General features: G+C 52.5%; 1 protein-coding gene across 1 annotated transcript in view; it reads left to right on the top strand.

Moving 5' to 3' along the window:
- Positions 1-294: 294 nt before the first annotated feature.
- LOC144826622 (synaptotagmin-7-like) overlaps positions 295-15,489 on the top strand; it is a 236,625-nt gene continuing 221,430 nt past the window's right edge. Inside the window, exon 1 of the mRNA XM_078685145.1 lies at positions 295-687. Within this exon, the coding sequence (XP_078541271.1) occupies positions 609-687 (79 nt within the window). The 5' untranslated portion in view covers positions 295-608. The remainder of the gene's footprint in view (positions 688-15,489) is intronic.

Below are 15,489 nucleotides of genomic sequence, written 5' to 3'. Positions count from 1 at the left end.
TTCTATATTAAACAGGGAGTGACAGAAAGACTACGGTGATAACGACTCTAAACTTTTGTAACAGATGATTAAAATAAACACCGTAGTTTCAAAGTTTGGAGGTAAGTGTGAGGGCGTGGGGCATATGGATTCGTTTGCCAAGAATTCTGGACTTTTTCTTTTTGTAATAAAATAATTTAAGCAACAGCTGGCACCGTGGACGGCGTCACTGGCTGCTTTCCCAAATACCAGAGTGAGACAGGAAAGGAAGAGACGGCGGCCGCTGCGTTGCCAGCACTGCTCCCTCCCCCCACCTGTTGCACAGTCACAGAAAGACATGTCCTTTCTCGAGACGGCTCTCGCGGAGAGAAGTGAGCAAACAGGCCCATTCCGCTGCTTTGTTTGTAGAGCCTGCCGGAGCTCTGCAGGCAGCCCTGGGCCCCTGGCGATATCGCCCTGGCACGGGTTGTTACCCAGCTCTGAGCCTGCTCACCGACAGCGCCAGGCTTCCAGGCCGCCGGCACACGGATCCACCGCTCCTCCCAGCGCGCGCGGCTTACCAAGCCTGTCACTCTAGCTCCTCGAGGAAGAAAGCGCCTCGGCACCCGAGACTCCTCTGCCCCGCTCCCATGTCCATCTCTGCCGGACTGTCTCAAGAAGTGCAGCTTCTCAACTCGGCGGGGGACCAGCCCCATGGGCATGTTCCAGGTAAGACCTTCTGAGTCAGTGTTTTTGTATAGCGCACAGTGAGACCTCAGTAACCTCTAGGCGCCAGCCTGGCAATAAAAAAGATGAAGTTCAGAGAGGTGAGTGCAATGCTCGATTTGGGAGGGAAAAAATGTAAGTCACAAGGGTTTATTAATTAGACCTGGCAAACGATTAAGCATTTCGTAAGCTGACAGGTGAGTAGCTACTACTCAGTTGCCCACTTTTCTCATCCCATGTTTCAGAAAATACATTAACCCCTAAAGAGGGAAGCAGACAGGAGGGTTAAGTGAAGTCCATGAGAGATGGACATGCAAAAGAGAGACCGAAGAGGGAGGCAGCCCAAGATAGAGACAATATCGAAACGCAACATCATGGAGTTCTCTGCAGAATGTGGTATGTGTCCCTTTTCTCACCAATATTCATAGTCTTTCAGATGAATGAGGGGGGCTGAAGTGTTGACCCCCCTCCCCGCCCACTCTACCCCTGCGGGAGCCTGTGTTTCGACCCTTCGAGAGAGAGAGGATGACAAGAGTTAGACTGACATAAGGCGAGTGATGGAGAACCAAGGAAGGGGGCAAGGATGTGAAAGACAAATTCATGGATGGAGGAGAGAGGTGGAGGCAAGGAGGGGAATGAGGGGCATATTACCAACAAGTAGCGATATTTATCACTAAATAGGCTTAGCAACGATTTTTTTTATCGCTGAGCATCGCCGGAATTTATCGCTGAGATAACGTGCAATTAGCAACGTTTATCTCCAAAGCGATAAACGTGAATATCGCTGAGAATACAGCGATATTCACGCATTAGCGACAAAATGCTCTTAGCAATGTTATCCACCTCCCATTGGATAACATGGCTAAGAACTGGTCTGTTACATGTAACAGGGTTTAACCCATAAAGTCAAAGGGACCTGGGTAGATATATGTTATTGACAGAGGGGTCCCAGACTTGAGAGAGCAATTTATATGCAATAGAAGTATTCAATATAGATTGAAAAAAGAAGGGGAGGGAAGAACAAATCACAAGTACGATGTTTTATTCACAACGCACTCATATCGACCTTTTTATGGTTAAACGTTATTTATCAAAACAAACTTTTTAAATTTTCTCAAATTATTTCGTGCCCACATAAGAGGGGAGGGGAGTGCTGTGTGGGATTTTGTGAAACAGATGAGACTCAGTATTCAATGATATACAGCATAAACAGCATAAGTCAAAGTTCATGTATATATTCCTGAGATGGTCCCCATAAATTGGGGCCACACGAAACATGCATATGTCAATACATTATGTACAGTCAAACTCCTAAACAGCTGTATAGATCCTGCTGACGATAGGAGTTGATGGGGTAGGCAAGAGTAGTCGTCTACGTTTCGACCCTAAAGACTTGTAGGGTTGATTGCCCTTACAGCGCGGGTCTTCATCAGGACAAAGGGAGGGGGGTGGGGGGGGGGGGTGGGCTGGCCTCTTAGGGTAAAAAGAGATTGAAGAACTAATCAGGCTCAAGGGTCTGCAAAGAGTCCCTGTTGTGCCATAGCGGATAAACCACTCGGCAAAATCATTAAAAAACATACACTAGGTGAGGACTATACAGGAAAGAAGGAAGCCATTAGACTACATGTGCTCCTTCGAAATGGATATATCAACAAACAAGAGGTTGTTACCTTGCCGAAGTCACAAGCAGGGTGGCGTCAGGCGTTTCCCAAATCACCTCGTAAACGATCTGGGAACAGGAGAGGACTGGGTTAGAATTAAAATCTATTACACTAAGAGATACAACACTCGATCATGTTGACAACGATTTACCTTATTTCGAGGAAATCCGCTGCGGTAGGTTATTTCAAATACCCGTATCTAAAAGAAAATGATTGGGAGGGCTAGTGAGTATCATGTTGATTCGGAAGTTATAGAGTCCTTTTCAAAACATACAAGGCACAAGGGTCTCGTGAAGGGCTTACCCATTCAATAAAAGCTCTGTGGCGTGTACGTGGTCTCGAGGCTGGTGCTGCTCGCGTCTTCTGTAACCAGGAAGTAAGACAGGGAGGGGGCGTGGTTACGTTCTTATCAAGTGCGCTAAAGAGTGAGAAAAGACTCGCACTAAATGGTTGCTAGGTAACCTATAGCGTTCGACACACTGTGTCATACCCTCACAAGGCATACTATTTACATGCGTATATTATTGACTCCTAGTAAGCCATCCATACGGTCAACAGGCGGACACTGGCGTGAACCTGCCAAACAAGGTGGTAAAAACGCACGACATGAGAAATTTATCGGTGGAAGAAAACCCATACGTGTGAACCTACCAACAAGGTGGTTAAACGCGCAACATTACAAATTATTGTTTATTGAAGTAGTGACAGATGTTTACGTCAAATTACGAGCCTACCATACATGGCGGTAAAATACATGCCTCTTTCGCACACAGTAGTAGTATAGGCACAGGACATAGAATGGACAGAATAGAACGTTTTAAAGAATAGCCAATTGGGCAAAGCTACTTTCAGACTCATTTAAGCCATTTCGTACAGAGTCAAAGAAATCAATCCATTTGAGTTCCCTGACATTGAGGATGGGAGCTGTGTTACCCCCTCTAGGGCCAAGTTTCACCTGTTCAAGTACAATCCACTTGAGAGTTTCTGGTGAATGGTTCTCTTTGATACAATGTTCAACCAAAGGGGCCCCATCTACCTTACACCTGACACGGCTGCAATGTTGCAAAAAACGTTTTTTTACACGTTGTTGTGTTTGTCCGACATAAATTAAATCGCACGGACAGGTTATACAGTACACCACATCCGTAGTGTTACAGTTCGTATGTGATTTTAGTTTTTTTTGCGTTGTTGCTTGAAAATGAATTCCTACGTTTGAATTGTTGATGGACAGGCCTTACAGTTGCCACACTTGAAATGGCCCACAATCGGTGGAAGGTTCCATAATGAGGTGATAGTTGATGCAGACATGTTATCCAGGAATGAACACACTACATGATCACGGATATTTTTGGCCTTCTTAAAAGAATGCAAGGGTAGGTTATTGCTTTCAAGGTCCTCTGAAATCATGGTCCAATGTTTGTTTATAGCTTTTTTGATGGCATTGCTTTTAGTGGAGAAAGTAGTTACACAAATTAGGCGTTGCTCTTCACTCTTAGTTCGTTCATTGGTTTGTAGCAGAATGTCTCGGGGATTAAACCACGCTCTCTTCCTGGACTTCTTGGTCAAGCGTTTGGGATACCCTCGTTCTATTAGGCGATCCATGAGATTCCCCGATTGCTCCATGTAATCCTCTTTCTTACTACAATTACGGCGAATTCTCAAAAATTGTCCGAAGGGCAAGTTATCCCTAAGACCTCTTGGGTGATGACTGGAATACTGAAGTAGTGAATTTCGTTCTGCCGGTTTCCTAAACAGAGTTGTGTGTAATACTTCATCTTCAGCGATGATGGAAAGATCCAGAAAGTTTATCACATTCTTGTCAAATTGGATGGTAAATTGAATATCCTGTGATCTCATGTTGAGCCAGGTGAAAAAGTCCGTAATCTCAGTTTCAGTGCCAGCCCAAACCAAGAGGATATCATCAATGTAACGCATCCACAGTTGTATGTTTGACCTGAACGGATTGGAGTCATTGAGTATGAAGGTATCCTCAAAAGTGGACATAAAAATTATCGCTAGATCAGGGGCAAAAGCAGCCCCCATAGCGACTCCCTTCGTCTGCAGATAGAAACAGTTCTGAAATAGGAAGAAGTTTCGCATCATCGCTATTTTTAGTAGCAGAATGATAAATGAGGTGGGGACACGTGCCGGTGCTTCACGCTTGTCCAACGCTAGGGCGGCCACCACCAGTGCTTCCTCCTGCGGTATACTTGTATAGAGTGACACAATGTCGCATGTCGCCAGAAGTTCTGCTTTGGAATCAAATGGACGTCCGTCCATTATATTAATAGTATGCGTGGTGTCACGCAGGTATGTTCCAGTCTGTTCAGCCAGTGGTGTTAGGATTGTTTACGAGGTGATTTGGGACACGCCTGACATCGCCCTGCTTGTGACTTCGGCAAGGTAACAACCTCTTGTTTGTTGATATATCCATTTCAAAGGAGCACATGTAGTCTAATGGCTTCCTTCTTTCCTGTATAGTCCTCACCTAGTGTATGTTTTTTAATGATTTTGCAGAGTGGTTTATCCGCTATGGCACAACAGGGACTCTTTGCAGACCCTTGAGTCTGATTAGTTCTTCAATCTCTTTTTACCCTAGGAGGCCAGCCCCCCCCCCCCCCCGCCCCCCTCCCTTTGTCCTGATGAAGACCCGCGCTGTAAGGGTAATCAACCCTACAAGTCTTTAGGGTCGAAACGTAGACGACTACTCTTGCCTACCCCATCAACTCCTATCGTCAACAGGATCTATACAGCTGTTTAGGAGTTTGACTGTACATAATGTATTGACATATGCATGTTTCGTGTGGCCCCAATTTATGGGGACCATCTCAGGAATATATACCTGAACTTTGACTTATGCTGTTTATGCTGTATATCATTGAATACTGAGTCGGATGTATGACGTTACAACGCACACTTTTACAACGCATACCTTTACAACGCATTTTTTACACCGCAACATCCATTACAACGCACACCATTACAACGCATACTGTTGGACAGGCCTCGTGGCCAGGCTGTCCCCTCCCCGCATGGCGGGTCGCGGACCCCTGCTCCTCCTGCTCCCCGGACAAGAACCACCCCCGCAGCCCGCCGGGGCAACCTCCGGCCCTTCCCCGACGGAACCCTGGCTCCTGAACAACACCGTATCGGCTGGCCCGGGTCCTTTCCAGAACCCCTGTCCCCGGCCCAGCCGCCATTTTGGACACTACTCGACCAGGCCTCGTGGCCTCGGGTCGACCTCGGCCTCGGGCCCAGCCAGGCCCCGACATCGAGGCACCACCATCCACCCAGGGGGTAAAGAGACCACTTGGCAGGTCAATGGGAGAAGGAGTGTCAACGGCTCCCCTCCGCCAGGTGTCGATCGCCCCAGCCTCCCTGGGCGCTGGCTCCACCCCCCTGCTGGGTGTCTGGACTCCCTCATCCCGGACCCCCCGACCTCCAAGTGCGAGGGTCCGGACATCAAAGGGCGCCAGGCCTATAACTTGGGCAGCTCGAGAGCAGGAAGGCAGTTGGATCCTGGAGTCGAGAGACACCGAGACGAACTCATCTTGAAGGCCTGCTGGCGCTGCCGCGGCTCATCCTTTCGTGACTCATCTTGAAGGCCTGCTGGCGCTGCCGCGGCTCATCCTTTCGTGAACCATCTTGAAGGCCTGCTGGCGCTGCCGCGGCCCATCCTTTCGTGAACCATCTTGAAGGCCTGCTGGCGCTGCCGCGGCCCATCCTTTCGTGAACCATCTTGAAGGCCTGCTGGCGCTGCCGCGGCTCATCCTTTCGTGAACCATCTTGAAGGCCTGCTGGCGCTGCCGCGGCCCATCCTTTCGTGAACCATCTTGAAGGCCTGCTGGCACTGCCGCGGCCCCAGCTTGCGAACCATCAGCTCGAGGATTGTGAGCTCCACACCCGCTACCCCCGTACCGGTCCGGTACTGAGACTGTCCCGCTACCCTTCCCCCCAAAGAGACTAGAATTAACAGGGTCCTCGTATCCTGGTCCTGCTGTACCGTCAATTACCTTGCTCTTAAGAAATATAAAAGTGTGAAGAACGCGTCCCTGTGTGGTGTCTATCTGTGGGGGGGAAGTTACCTGTCTGTACGATTACCGGGGAGGACCCTCACCGGAGGCCTCTTCCCCCTGTACTCGGCCGACCCTCCGGGTCCCTGTCTAACATTGGTGGCCAGCGGCGCGATCCGAGCCGACGCATAATCGTACAGAGAGTAACTCACCCCACGACACACAGCAACCATGACGACAAAGGAGAGTGGAACAACGGAAACATTTCAGATGGAAAAGCTGGAAGAATACAGCCACAAAGAACTAAAGCAATTTTGCATAGAGCTGGGCATTGCTACCACGGGACTGAGCACGAAAGATGACCTCAAGCACGCCCTAGAAGCTTGGGTGGAGACGGAAACATCCCCACCCCAAAATCAAAGCCTCGAGACCACCGAAACAAGTACCACCCCTGCAGACGAAAGAAGATCGGGCCTCTCGTCCGAAGAGGCCAGAGAACGGGAGAAAAGCCGGCTCCAAGAATTGGAGCTGGCTCGACTCCGCTTAGATGGAGAACTCAAATTGGCAGAGAAAAAAATAACACTCGAACACTTACGGCTCAGGGAAGAACGAGAAGAGAAAAAGAGCAAGAGGGAGCTGGAAGAAAAAAGACTAGCATACGAGCATGAGCGCAACTTGAAGGAGCTAGAAATTCGACGGCAGAACAAAGACCTCGGCGTCTCCGGGCACCCAAGCCCCACTGCTCCGACAGACCCCAAGGTCTACATCCCCAAGGACGTCGTCCGGGAATACTACCGGAACGATGATATCCAGCAATGGTTTAAAGCCTACGAGGTAGCAATGACCTCCCACCGAATTTCACGGAGCGACTGGGGAGCCGGGCTATGGGGTAAATTCGTTAACGAAGGAAGAGACGCCCTGCTGCAACTCCCCGACCACCAGATGACATCCTATGACCACATGAAGGCCGCCCTCCTCACTCGCTATGGGCTCACGCCCGAGATGTACCGGCAGAGATTTCGGGACTGCAAACGGATCCCTGGTACAACTTGGGTGGAGTATGTGAACTTTTTTAGCCGAGCCTTTGAGGGATGGATCAAGGGCAGCCAGGTCACCACCTACGAGCAATTATTCAACCTGATTGTATGGGAGCACCTCTCCAATAATTGCTTTGTCGAACTAAGACAGCACCTCCTTGATAGTAAACTGACCGAACCTCGGAAACTCGCCATCGAAGCAGACCGATGGGAAAGCACCCGAGTCCCTCGAAACTGGCCCAGCGAGCAAAACAGAACCTCCCAAGGGCCCCACCGGCCACTGGGAGGAGGAGGAGGCCAGGGTCGGGGCCGGGACACCGTCACCGTGCCCTCCACTAGCAACCCCCCGCCCCCGGCCGGAAGAGGTAGCCCTCCAACGCGACCAGGTTTCCGCGCCAACGTTACCTGCCACAAGTGCCAGCGACCCGGCCACTACACCAATGATCCCAACTGCCCGAAAAATCAGAGTCCCACGAACCGCCAGATCACCGCCGCCGCTCTGGGAGAAGAGCTAGGCCAGGAAGACGCCGAAGAGTACGAGCCGTACCAGCCCGAGTGGGAACCAGCTGCCATGTCCCTGGTCTGTCTAGGAGAGAGGGACATGGTCCCGCGGGCGCCCATCCCCGCCAACACGCAGAAATACAGCCAGTGGGTCACAATCAATGGACGCCGGGCGGAAGCCCTCCGTGACACAGGGGCCAGTGTGACCGCAGTCCGCTGCCACCTGGTGACCCCTGACCAGATCCTACCAAATGTACTTTGTCCAGTGCGGTCGGCAGACAACTCCGAAAGCTTGTGCCAGATGGCCCGCATCCCCTTCGAGTGGGGGGGGGGGGTGTCCGGCATGCTAAAAGTAACTGTCCGCGACGATGCACCGGTGGACTGCCTTCTGGGGAACGACCTCGAAAGCTCCCCCTGGTCAGCCGTTGAACGGAGGGAGCACCTGGGGATGCTTGGTCTCCCTGAATGGGTCTGCGTAACGACCCGATCCATGGCCGCCCGCGCCATCCCCCGCCAAGAGGAACCAGAGTGGCCCGAGCCTCCCCCACCGATTGTCACCGAAGAAACCACCCCTGAGCCTGGTCCTCCGGGGTCCGACAACGAAGAACGGGATCAGCCCCCAGACCTCCCGGAGCTGGCCCAGTGGCGCCAAGAAGGTGGCCCCACTCAGGAACAGTTCCGCCAGGAACAAAGAGCGTGTCCCTCCCTCGAGGGCCTCCGACAACAAGCCATAGCCCAGAGCGCAGGGGATACATCGGGGGCCCACTGGATCTACTGGGACAACGAGCTGCTCTACAGTGAGCAAAAGATCGCCGAACTTGGAGCCAGCCGGGTGCTGGTGGTCCCCCTCCGATTCAGAGACGTCCCATTGAACTTGGCACACGATGTGCCTCTTGCCGGGCACCTGGGGCAGGACAAGACGTACAGCCGCCTGGTGACCCACTTCTACTGGCCGAAGATGCGGAACGATGTAGCGAACCACTGCCGGGCCTGCCCCACCTGCCAGGCCAGCGGGAAAAGCGGTCGAAAACTTGAAGGTCCCCCTGCAACCCTTTCCCATCGTCACCACCCCCTTTGAGCGGGTGGGAATAGACATTGTGGGGCCCCTGGAGCCCCGGACAGCACAGGGACACCGGTTCATCCTTGTCCTGGTGGACCATGCCACCCGCTATCCCGAGACCATACCTCTCCGGACCGTGACGGCGCCCGTGGTGGGCCGAGCCCTGATGGGGATCTTCTCGCGGGTGGGCTTCCCCCGAGAAGTCGTCAGTGACAGGGGCACGAACTTTATCTCCAAGTACATGAAGTCCCTATGGCAACAGTGCGGGGTCACCTACAAATTCACGACCCCCTATCACCCGCAAGGGAACGGACTAGTAGAACGATTCAACCGCACCCTCAAAGGGATGATCATGGGCCTGGAAGAACCCTTACGTCGCCAATGGGACGTGCTGCTCCCGTGCCTCCTGTTCGCTTACAGGGAGGTCCCCCAGAAATCCCTGGGCTTCAGCCCGTTCGAACTCTTGTATGGACACCCCGTCCGGGGCCCCCTCAGCCTAGTCAAAGAAGGATGGGAGGTGGCCCCTCAGAAGACTCCCCCTGATGTATACAAGTACCTCTTGACTCTCCGTAACCAGACCCGGCGGTTCAGGGAACTCGCCAAAGCCAACCTCGAAGCCAGCCAAGAGGACATGAAGCGCTGGTATGATCAGAATGCCTCATCCATCGAGTTCGAGCCGGGACAACAGGTCTGGGTGATGTCCCCGGTTGAACCTTGCGCCCCCCAGGACAAATGGACAGGACCCTTCAAAGTGGTGGAGCGCAAGGGCCCCGTCACCTACCTGGTGGACCTGGAGTCCCCCCGAAACCCCCTGCGGGTCCTCCACGCCAACAGACTCAAGCCCCACTTTGTACGCTCTGAACTTAGCCTCCTGATGGCTACCGACAGTGGGGCTGAAGAAGACTCCGAGCCCCTCCCAGACCTCCTGAAAACGCTCGAGAAAGACGGCTCCGTGGAGGGAGTCCACCTCTCCGAGGCCCTGTCCCCAGCACAACGCCAAGACTGCAGAGAACTGCTTCTACAGTTTGCCGACCTGTTCTCCCTCATCCCTGGGGTCACCCCCTGGTGCCTCCACGACGTTGACACCGGGGATAGCCCCCCTATCCGACACAGGGCGTACAGGGTGCCTGATCGAGTACGCGCCTGCATCCAGTCGGAAGTCTCCAAGATGCTAGCTCTGGGAGTGATCGAGCCGTCCGACAGCCCCTGGGCCAGCCCCGTCGTGTTGGTCCCCAAGGCCGCCGCCCCGGGCGTCGCCCCCGAGCTCAGGTTCTGTGTAGACTATCGGGGTCTGAATGCCGTCACCAGGACCGACGCTCACCCCCTTCCCCGGGCAGATGAGCTGATCGACCGCATGGGGGCCGCCCGCTACCTGAGCATCTTCGATTTAACAGCAGGCTATTGGCAGATCGGCCTCACTCCAGGTGCCCAGGAGCGATCCGCCTTCTCCACCCCGGACGGCCACTACCACTTCAAGGTGATGCCATTCGGAATGAAGAACGCACCCGCCACCTTCCAGAGACTCGTGAACAAAGTCTTGGCGGGTCTGGAGGAATTCAGCGCCGCCTATTTGGACGATATTGCTGTGTACAGCCGCCACTGGGCAGAACACCTCCACCACCTCCGGGAGGTCCTGAACGCCCTCCGGCAGGCCGGGCTAACCATCAAGGCCAGCAAGTGCCAGATCGGCCAAGGGTCCGTGACCTACCTGGGACACCAGGTGGGAAGTGGCCTGGTGGCCCCCCTCCAGCTCAAGATTGCCGCCATCCAAGCCTGGGAGCCCCCGGTCACCCAGACAGAGGTCCGAGCCTTCCTGGGGCTCACCGGGTACTACCGGCGCTTCGTAAAAGACTATGGCAGCATTGTAGGGCCCCTCACAGAACTCACATCCAAAAAGAACCCCCAGAAAGTCAACTGGACGCCGGAATGTCAGACGGCCTTTGAGAACCTGAAGTCCGCCATGTGCACCGCCCCCGTACTCCAAGCCCCCGACTACAGCCGGGAATTCATAGTGCAGACGGACGCCTCAGATCAAGGCATAGGGGCCGTCCTCTCCCAACTCAACACCGAGGGGGTCGATCAGCCAGTGGTCTTCATCAGCCGACGCCTGCTGGCCCGAGAACAGCGCTGGAGCACCATCGAGCGGGAGGCCTTCGCCGTAGTATGGGCCCTCAAGAAGCTCCGGCCCTATCTCTTTGGTACCCACTTCCGGGTACAAACAGATCACCGACCCCTGCAATGGCTGATGCAGATGCGGGGAGAAAACCCGAAACTGTTGCGTTGGTCCATCTCCCTGCAGGGAATGGACTTCACTGTGGAGCACCGCCCAGACCAAGATCACGCCAACGCAGACGGCCTGTCCCGCTTCTTCCGCCTCGGCGAGGAGAGTACCCAAGCGGATGGCTGACTCTCCCTGCCTTCAGCTGGGGGGGACGCATGTTGGACAGGCCTCGTGGCCAGGCTGTCCCCTCCCCGCATGGCGGGTCGCGGACCCCTGCTCCTCCTGCTCCCCGGACAAGAACCACCCCGCAGCCCGCCGGGGCAACCTCCGGCCCTTCCCCGACGGAACCCTGGCTCCTGAACAACACCGTATCGGCTGGCCCGGGTCCTTTCCAGAACCCCTGTCCCCGGCCCAGCCGCCATTTTGGACACTACTCGACCAGGCCTCGTGGCCTCGGGTCGACCTCGGCCTCGGGCCCAGCCAGGCCCCGACATCGAGGCACCACCATCCACCCAGGGGGTAAAGAGACCACTTGGCAGGTCAATGGGAGAAGGAGTGTCAACGGCTCCCCTCCGCCAGGTGTCGATCGCCCCAGCCTCCCTGGGCGCTGGCTCCACCCCCCTGCTGGGTGTCTGGACTCCCTCATCCCGGACCCCCCGACCTCCAAGTGCGAGGGTCCGGACATCAAAGGGCGCCAGGCCTATAACTGGGGCAGCTCAAGAGCAGGAAGGCAGTTGGATCCTGGAGTCGAGAGACACCGAGACGAACTCATCTTGAAGGCCTGCTGGCGCTGCCGCGGCTCATCCTTTCGTGACTCATCTTGAAGGCCTGCTGGCGCTGCCGCGGCTCATCCTTTCGTGAACCATCTTGAAGGCCTGCTGGCGCTGCCGCGGCCCATCCTTTCGTGAACCATCTTGAAGGCCTGCTGGCGCTGCCGCGGCCCATCCTTTCGTGAACCATCTTGAAGGCCTGCTGGCGCTGCCGCGGCTCATCCTTTCGTGAACCATCTTGAAGGCCTGCTGGCGCTGCCGCGGCCTATCCTTTCGTGAACCATCTTGAAGGCCTGCTGGCACTGCCGCGGCCCCTGCTTGCGAACCATCAGCTCGAGGATTGTGAGCTCCACACCCGCTACCCCCGTACCGGTCCGGTACTGAGACTGTCCCGCTACCCTTCCCCCCAAAGAGACTAGAATTGACAGGGTCCTCGTATCCTGGTCCTGCTGTACCGTCAATTACCTTGCTCTTAAGAAATATAAAAGTGTGAAGAACGCGTCCCTGTGTGGTGTCTATCTGTGGGGGGGAAGTTACCTGTCTGTACGATTACCGGGGAGGACCCTCACCGGAGGCCTCTTCCCCCTGTACTCGGCCGACCCTCCGGGTCCCCGTCTAACACATACCATTACAACGCATTCTTAAAAAATACCTTTACAACGCATTCCACTACAACGCATACTACATTTACAACTCATACCATTACAACGCATTACTTTACATTGCATATAAGGTAAGTGTTGGATAGTGTAGGGGTTAAAATTACTATTCTAACTCCAGGGGGTGCAACAGTAGGGAAAGTTTTGGATAGTGTAGGGGTTAAAATTACTATTCTAACTCCAGGGGGTGCAACAGTAGGGTAAGTGTTGGATGGTAAGTTTTGCGTTGTGATGGTATGCGTTGTAATGACTGCGTTGTAATGGTATGCGTTGTAGTGGTGTGCGTTGTAGTGTCATGCGTTGTAATGACTGCGTTGTAAATGTATGCGTTGTAATGGATGTTGCGTTCTAAAAGTTTCGTTGTAATGGTAGTGCGTTGTAAAAGTTGCGTTGTAAACGTTGTATACCACTGAGTCTCATCTGTTTCACAAAATCCCACACAGCACTCCCCTCCCCTCTTATGTGGGCACGAAATAATTTGAGAAAATTTAAAAAGTTTGTTTTGATAAATAACGTTTAACCATAAAAAAGGTCGATATGAATGCGTTGTGAATAAAACATCGTACTTGTGATTTGTTCTTCCCTCCCCTTCTTTTTTCAATCTATATTGAATACTTCTATTGCATATAAATTGCTCTCTCAAGTCTGGGACCCCTCTGTCCATAACATAAGAACTGGTCTGGGCAGGTGTTAGTATTTGGAGATATTCGCGCTTAGCGCGAATATTTCCATCGCTACGCCTGCCTTGCTAATAGGCGATAGCGATGTTAGTGACTGTTTTCCGTCGCTAACGGTTTGGGTACGCCCACTTTGCATGTCATTAGCGATAAATATCGCTAACATGCAAAGCGGGCTCCTAACCGCTCGCTATTACCTAAAAGCTGTGGCTAACTGCTGTTAGCGACAGCTTGCTAATAGGGCGATAGAATAATCGCCGCTTAGCGGCCGAAAACGGCTGCTAAAGCGGCAAAAATTCCCTATCGTCACCCTTGATAATATGCCCCTGAATCTCTTGAGTGATAGTGAGGAGAGGATGGGAGAATAAGAAAACAGACTGCCCAGGGGATAGAGAAGAGGGACGGAAACTAGGGCTGGGCTGAGTTTACAGAATTTTACTCTGCAGAACTCCGCAAATGGCCGGAAAACTCTACTGCACTCCAGGGAGTTCTGCCAGCAACGGAGTCTGTTAAGTTACGCTTCTTGCACTGATTTTTAGCGCTGGGAGTTTGGCCCATGCTGCGAAATCAGCGCGAATGACAGTGCACTTCACGCCAGAGAGTGCTGCTGCTTTCTGCCGTGCGAGTAAGCATTCTACTTGAGTGCACCTTCTTCAACTCCAGCAGCAGATATCTCAACAGGAGCGGTCATGACCTGCTATGACCGCCTTAGTTGAGAAATCTCGCCATGAGGTCTAGCACATGATTTTTTCTCGCAAGTGCTCGTCAACTTAACATTGGTGAGCCGCTCGAGAGAAAAAACTCTGCTCCGTGTCACTTTGCAGAGTTTTTCGGAACTCCTCACTGAGCAAAACTTCGCAAACTCCGCCACCAGAGCGGAATTCTTAGCCCAGCCCTAATGGAGACTAAATGAAGAACAGTGAGAGAGAACGCAATACCGGATATTCAGAAAATGAGGAAAACAGAGAGGGGGAAGGAGAGGAGAGCGAAAGCATTGATTTAGTTTGAGAGAAGAGAAAAAGATGACAGAGAAAGCGTCTGATGAGGAAGAGAGATAGGACGGCTGAGAGAAAGAAAACACCTGGATGCACGTGTAGAGAATGGAACTGAGAGGGAGATTTTGGGGCCAGAGAGAAACCATTGATATGTGTTAAAAGGTGCGAGAACAGGGGCATAGTATGGAGAGAAAGGAAGCCCTCATAGCTCTTTAAGAGAGAAAAGAGAGACAGCAGAGGGTAGTTATATGGCCCTTTCTTTTGCTTTATCTCTTTGTTTTGACCTCATGTGAGGCTGTCTAGCACAAGAACCTACAGAGAGAGTATTTAATTTATCAACATGAACAGCGACTGGGGATATGTAGCCAATACGTCAGAACTAGGAATGTGTTTAAGACGATTTGTCATAAAGGACCCCGTAGGGACCAAGGGCCATATTTATCATTATTTCACGCAACGCAGCACACCTTTCTCCGCTGCGTGAAAGGGCGAGGGCAGGAATGCGCCATATCTATCAAGTAATGGTGCATTCCTGATCTCTATCTGCTCTTGCGCAGAAACTGCGGCTTATTGCCAACGCAGGCCTCGTTGCAGATAGGCTTGTTTTTGTGCATGTAGCGATTCCTTCTTGCACTAAAACAATCCTCTGAGGCTTTTTCCTCTTTCTACATGTGCTGCAGAATGCAGCACATGTGAAAAGAGGAATATATGAGGAGAAATAAAGATATTTCTCCTTGTTACACCTCCCCTGGGAAGGCGTAGCATTTTGACACATCCCCAGGTTTACCAGTCTTGGTAAGTCTGGGACTGCACCAAAATCCATGCATGGATGCGTGGGAACACCCATACTCTACCCATGGGAAAGCTCCCTGGGGCAGAGTAATGCAAGGCAGCGACTTGCGCCGCCTTGCATTATTCCAGACTTACCAAGCCACGTAGGGCCAAGCAAAGTGGCCTTGCGTGGCTTGGTAAATATCACTCTAGGTTTTGATTTGCCCTTGCACTATCTTGCGTGGCACAAGGACAATCCAAAACTTTGATAAATATGCCCCCATGTGTATAGAGGGAAACCTAACCTATGATACTGGACCTAGTGAACTAGAGAGATAATATTGAACATAGTTATATCTGCATAAATAATAAATGAACCCCCTATGAGATTAGCTAACTCATCAATATGCATGGAAGGTCATGTGAATTACTTTGTAATA

This window comes from Lissotriton helveticus, chromosome 3_2 (genome assembly GCF_964261635.1).
Source record: "Lissotriton helveticus chromosome 3_2, aLisHel1.1, whole genome shotgun sequence".
Classification (NCBI taxonomy): Eukaryota; Metazoa; Chordata; class Amphibia; order Caudata; family Salamandridae; genus Lissotriton; species Lissotriton helveticus.
The sequence above is the reverse complement of the archived record's forward strand: the minus strand, read 5'-3'. Positions and strand labels throughout refer to the sequence as shown.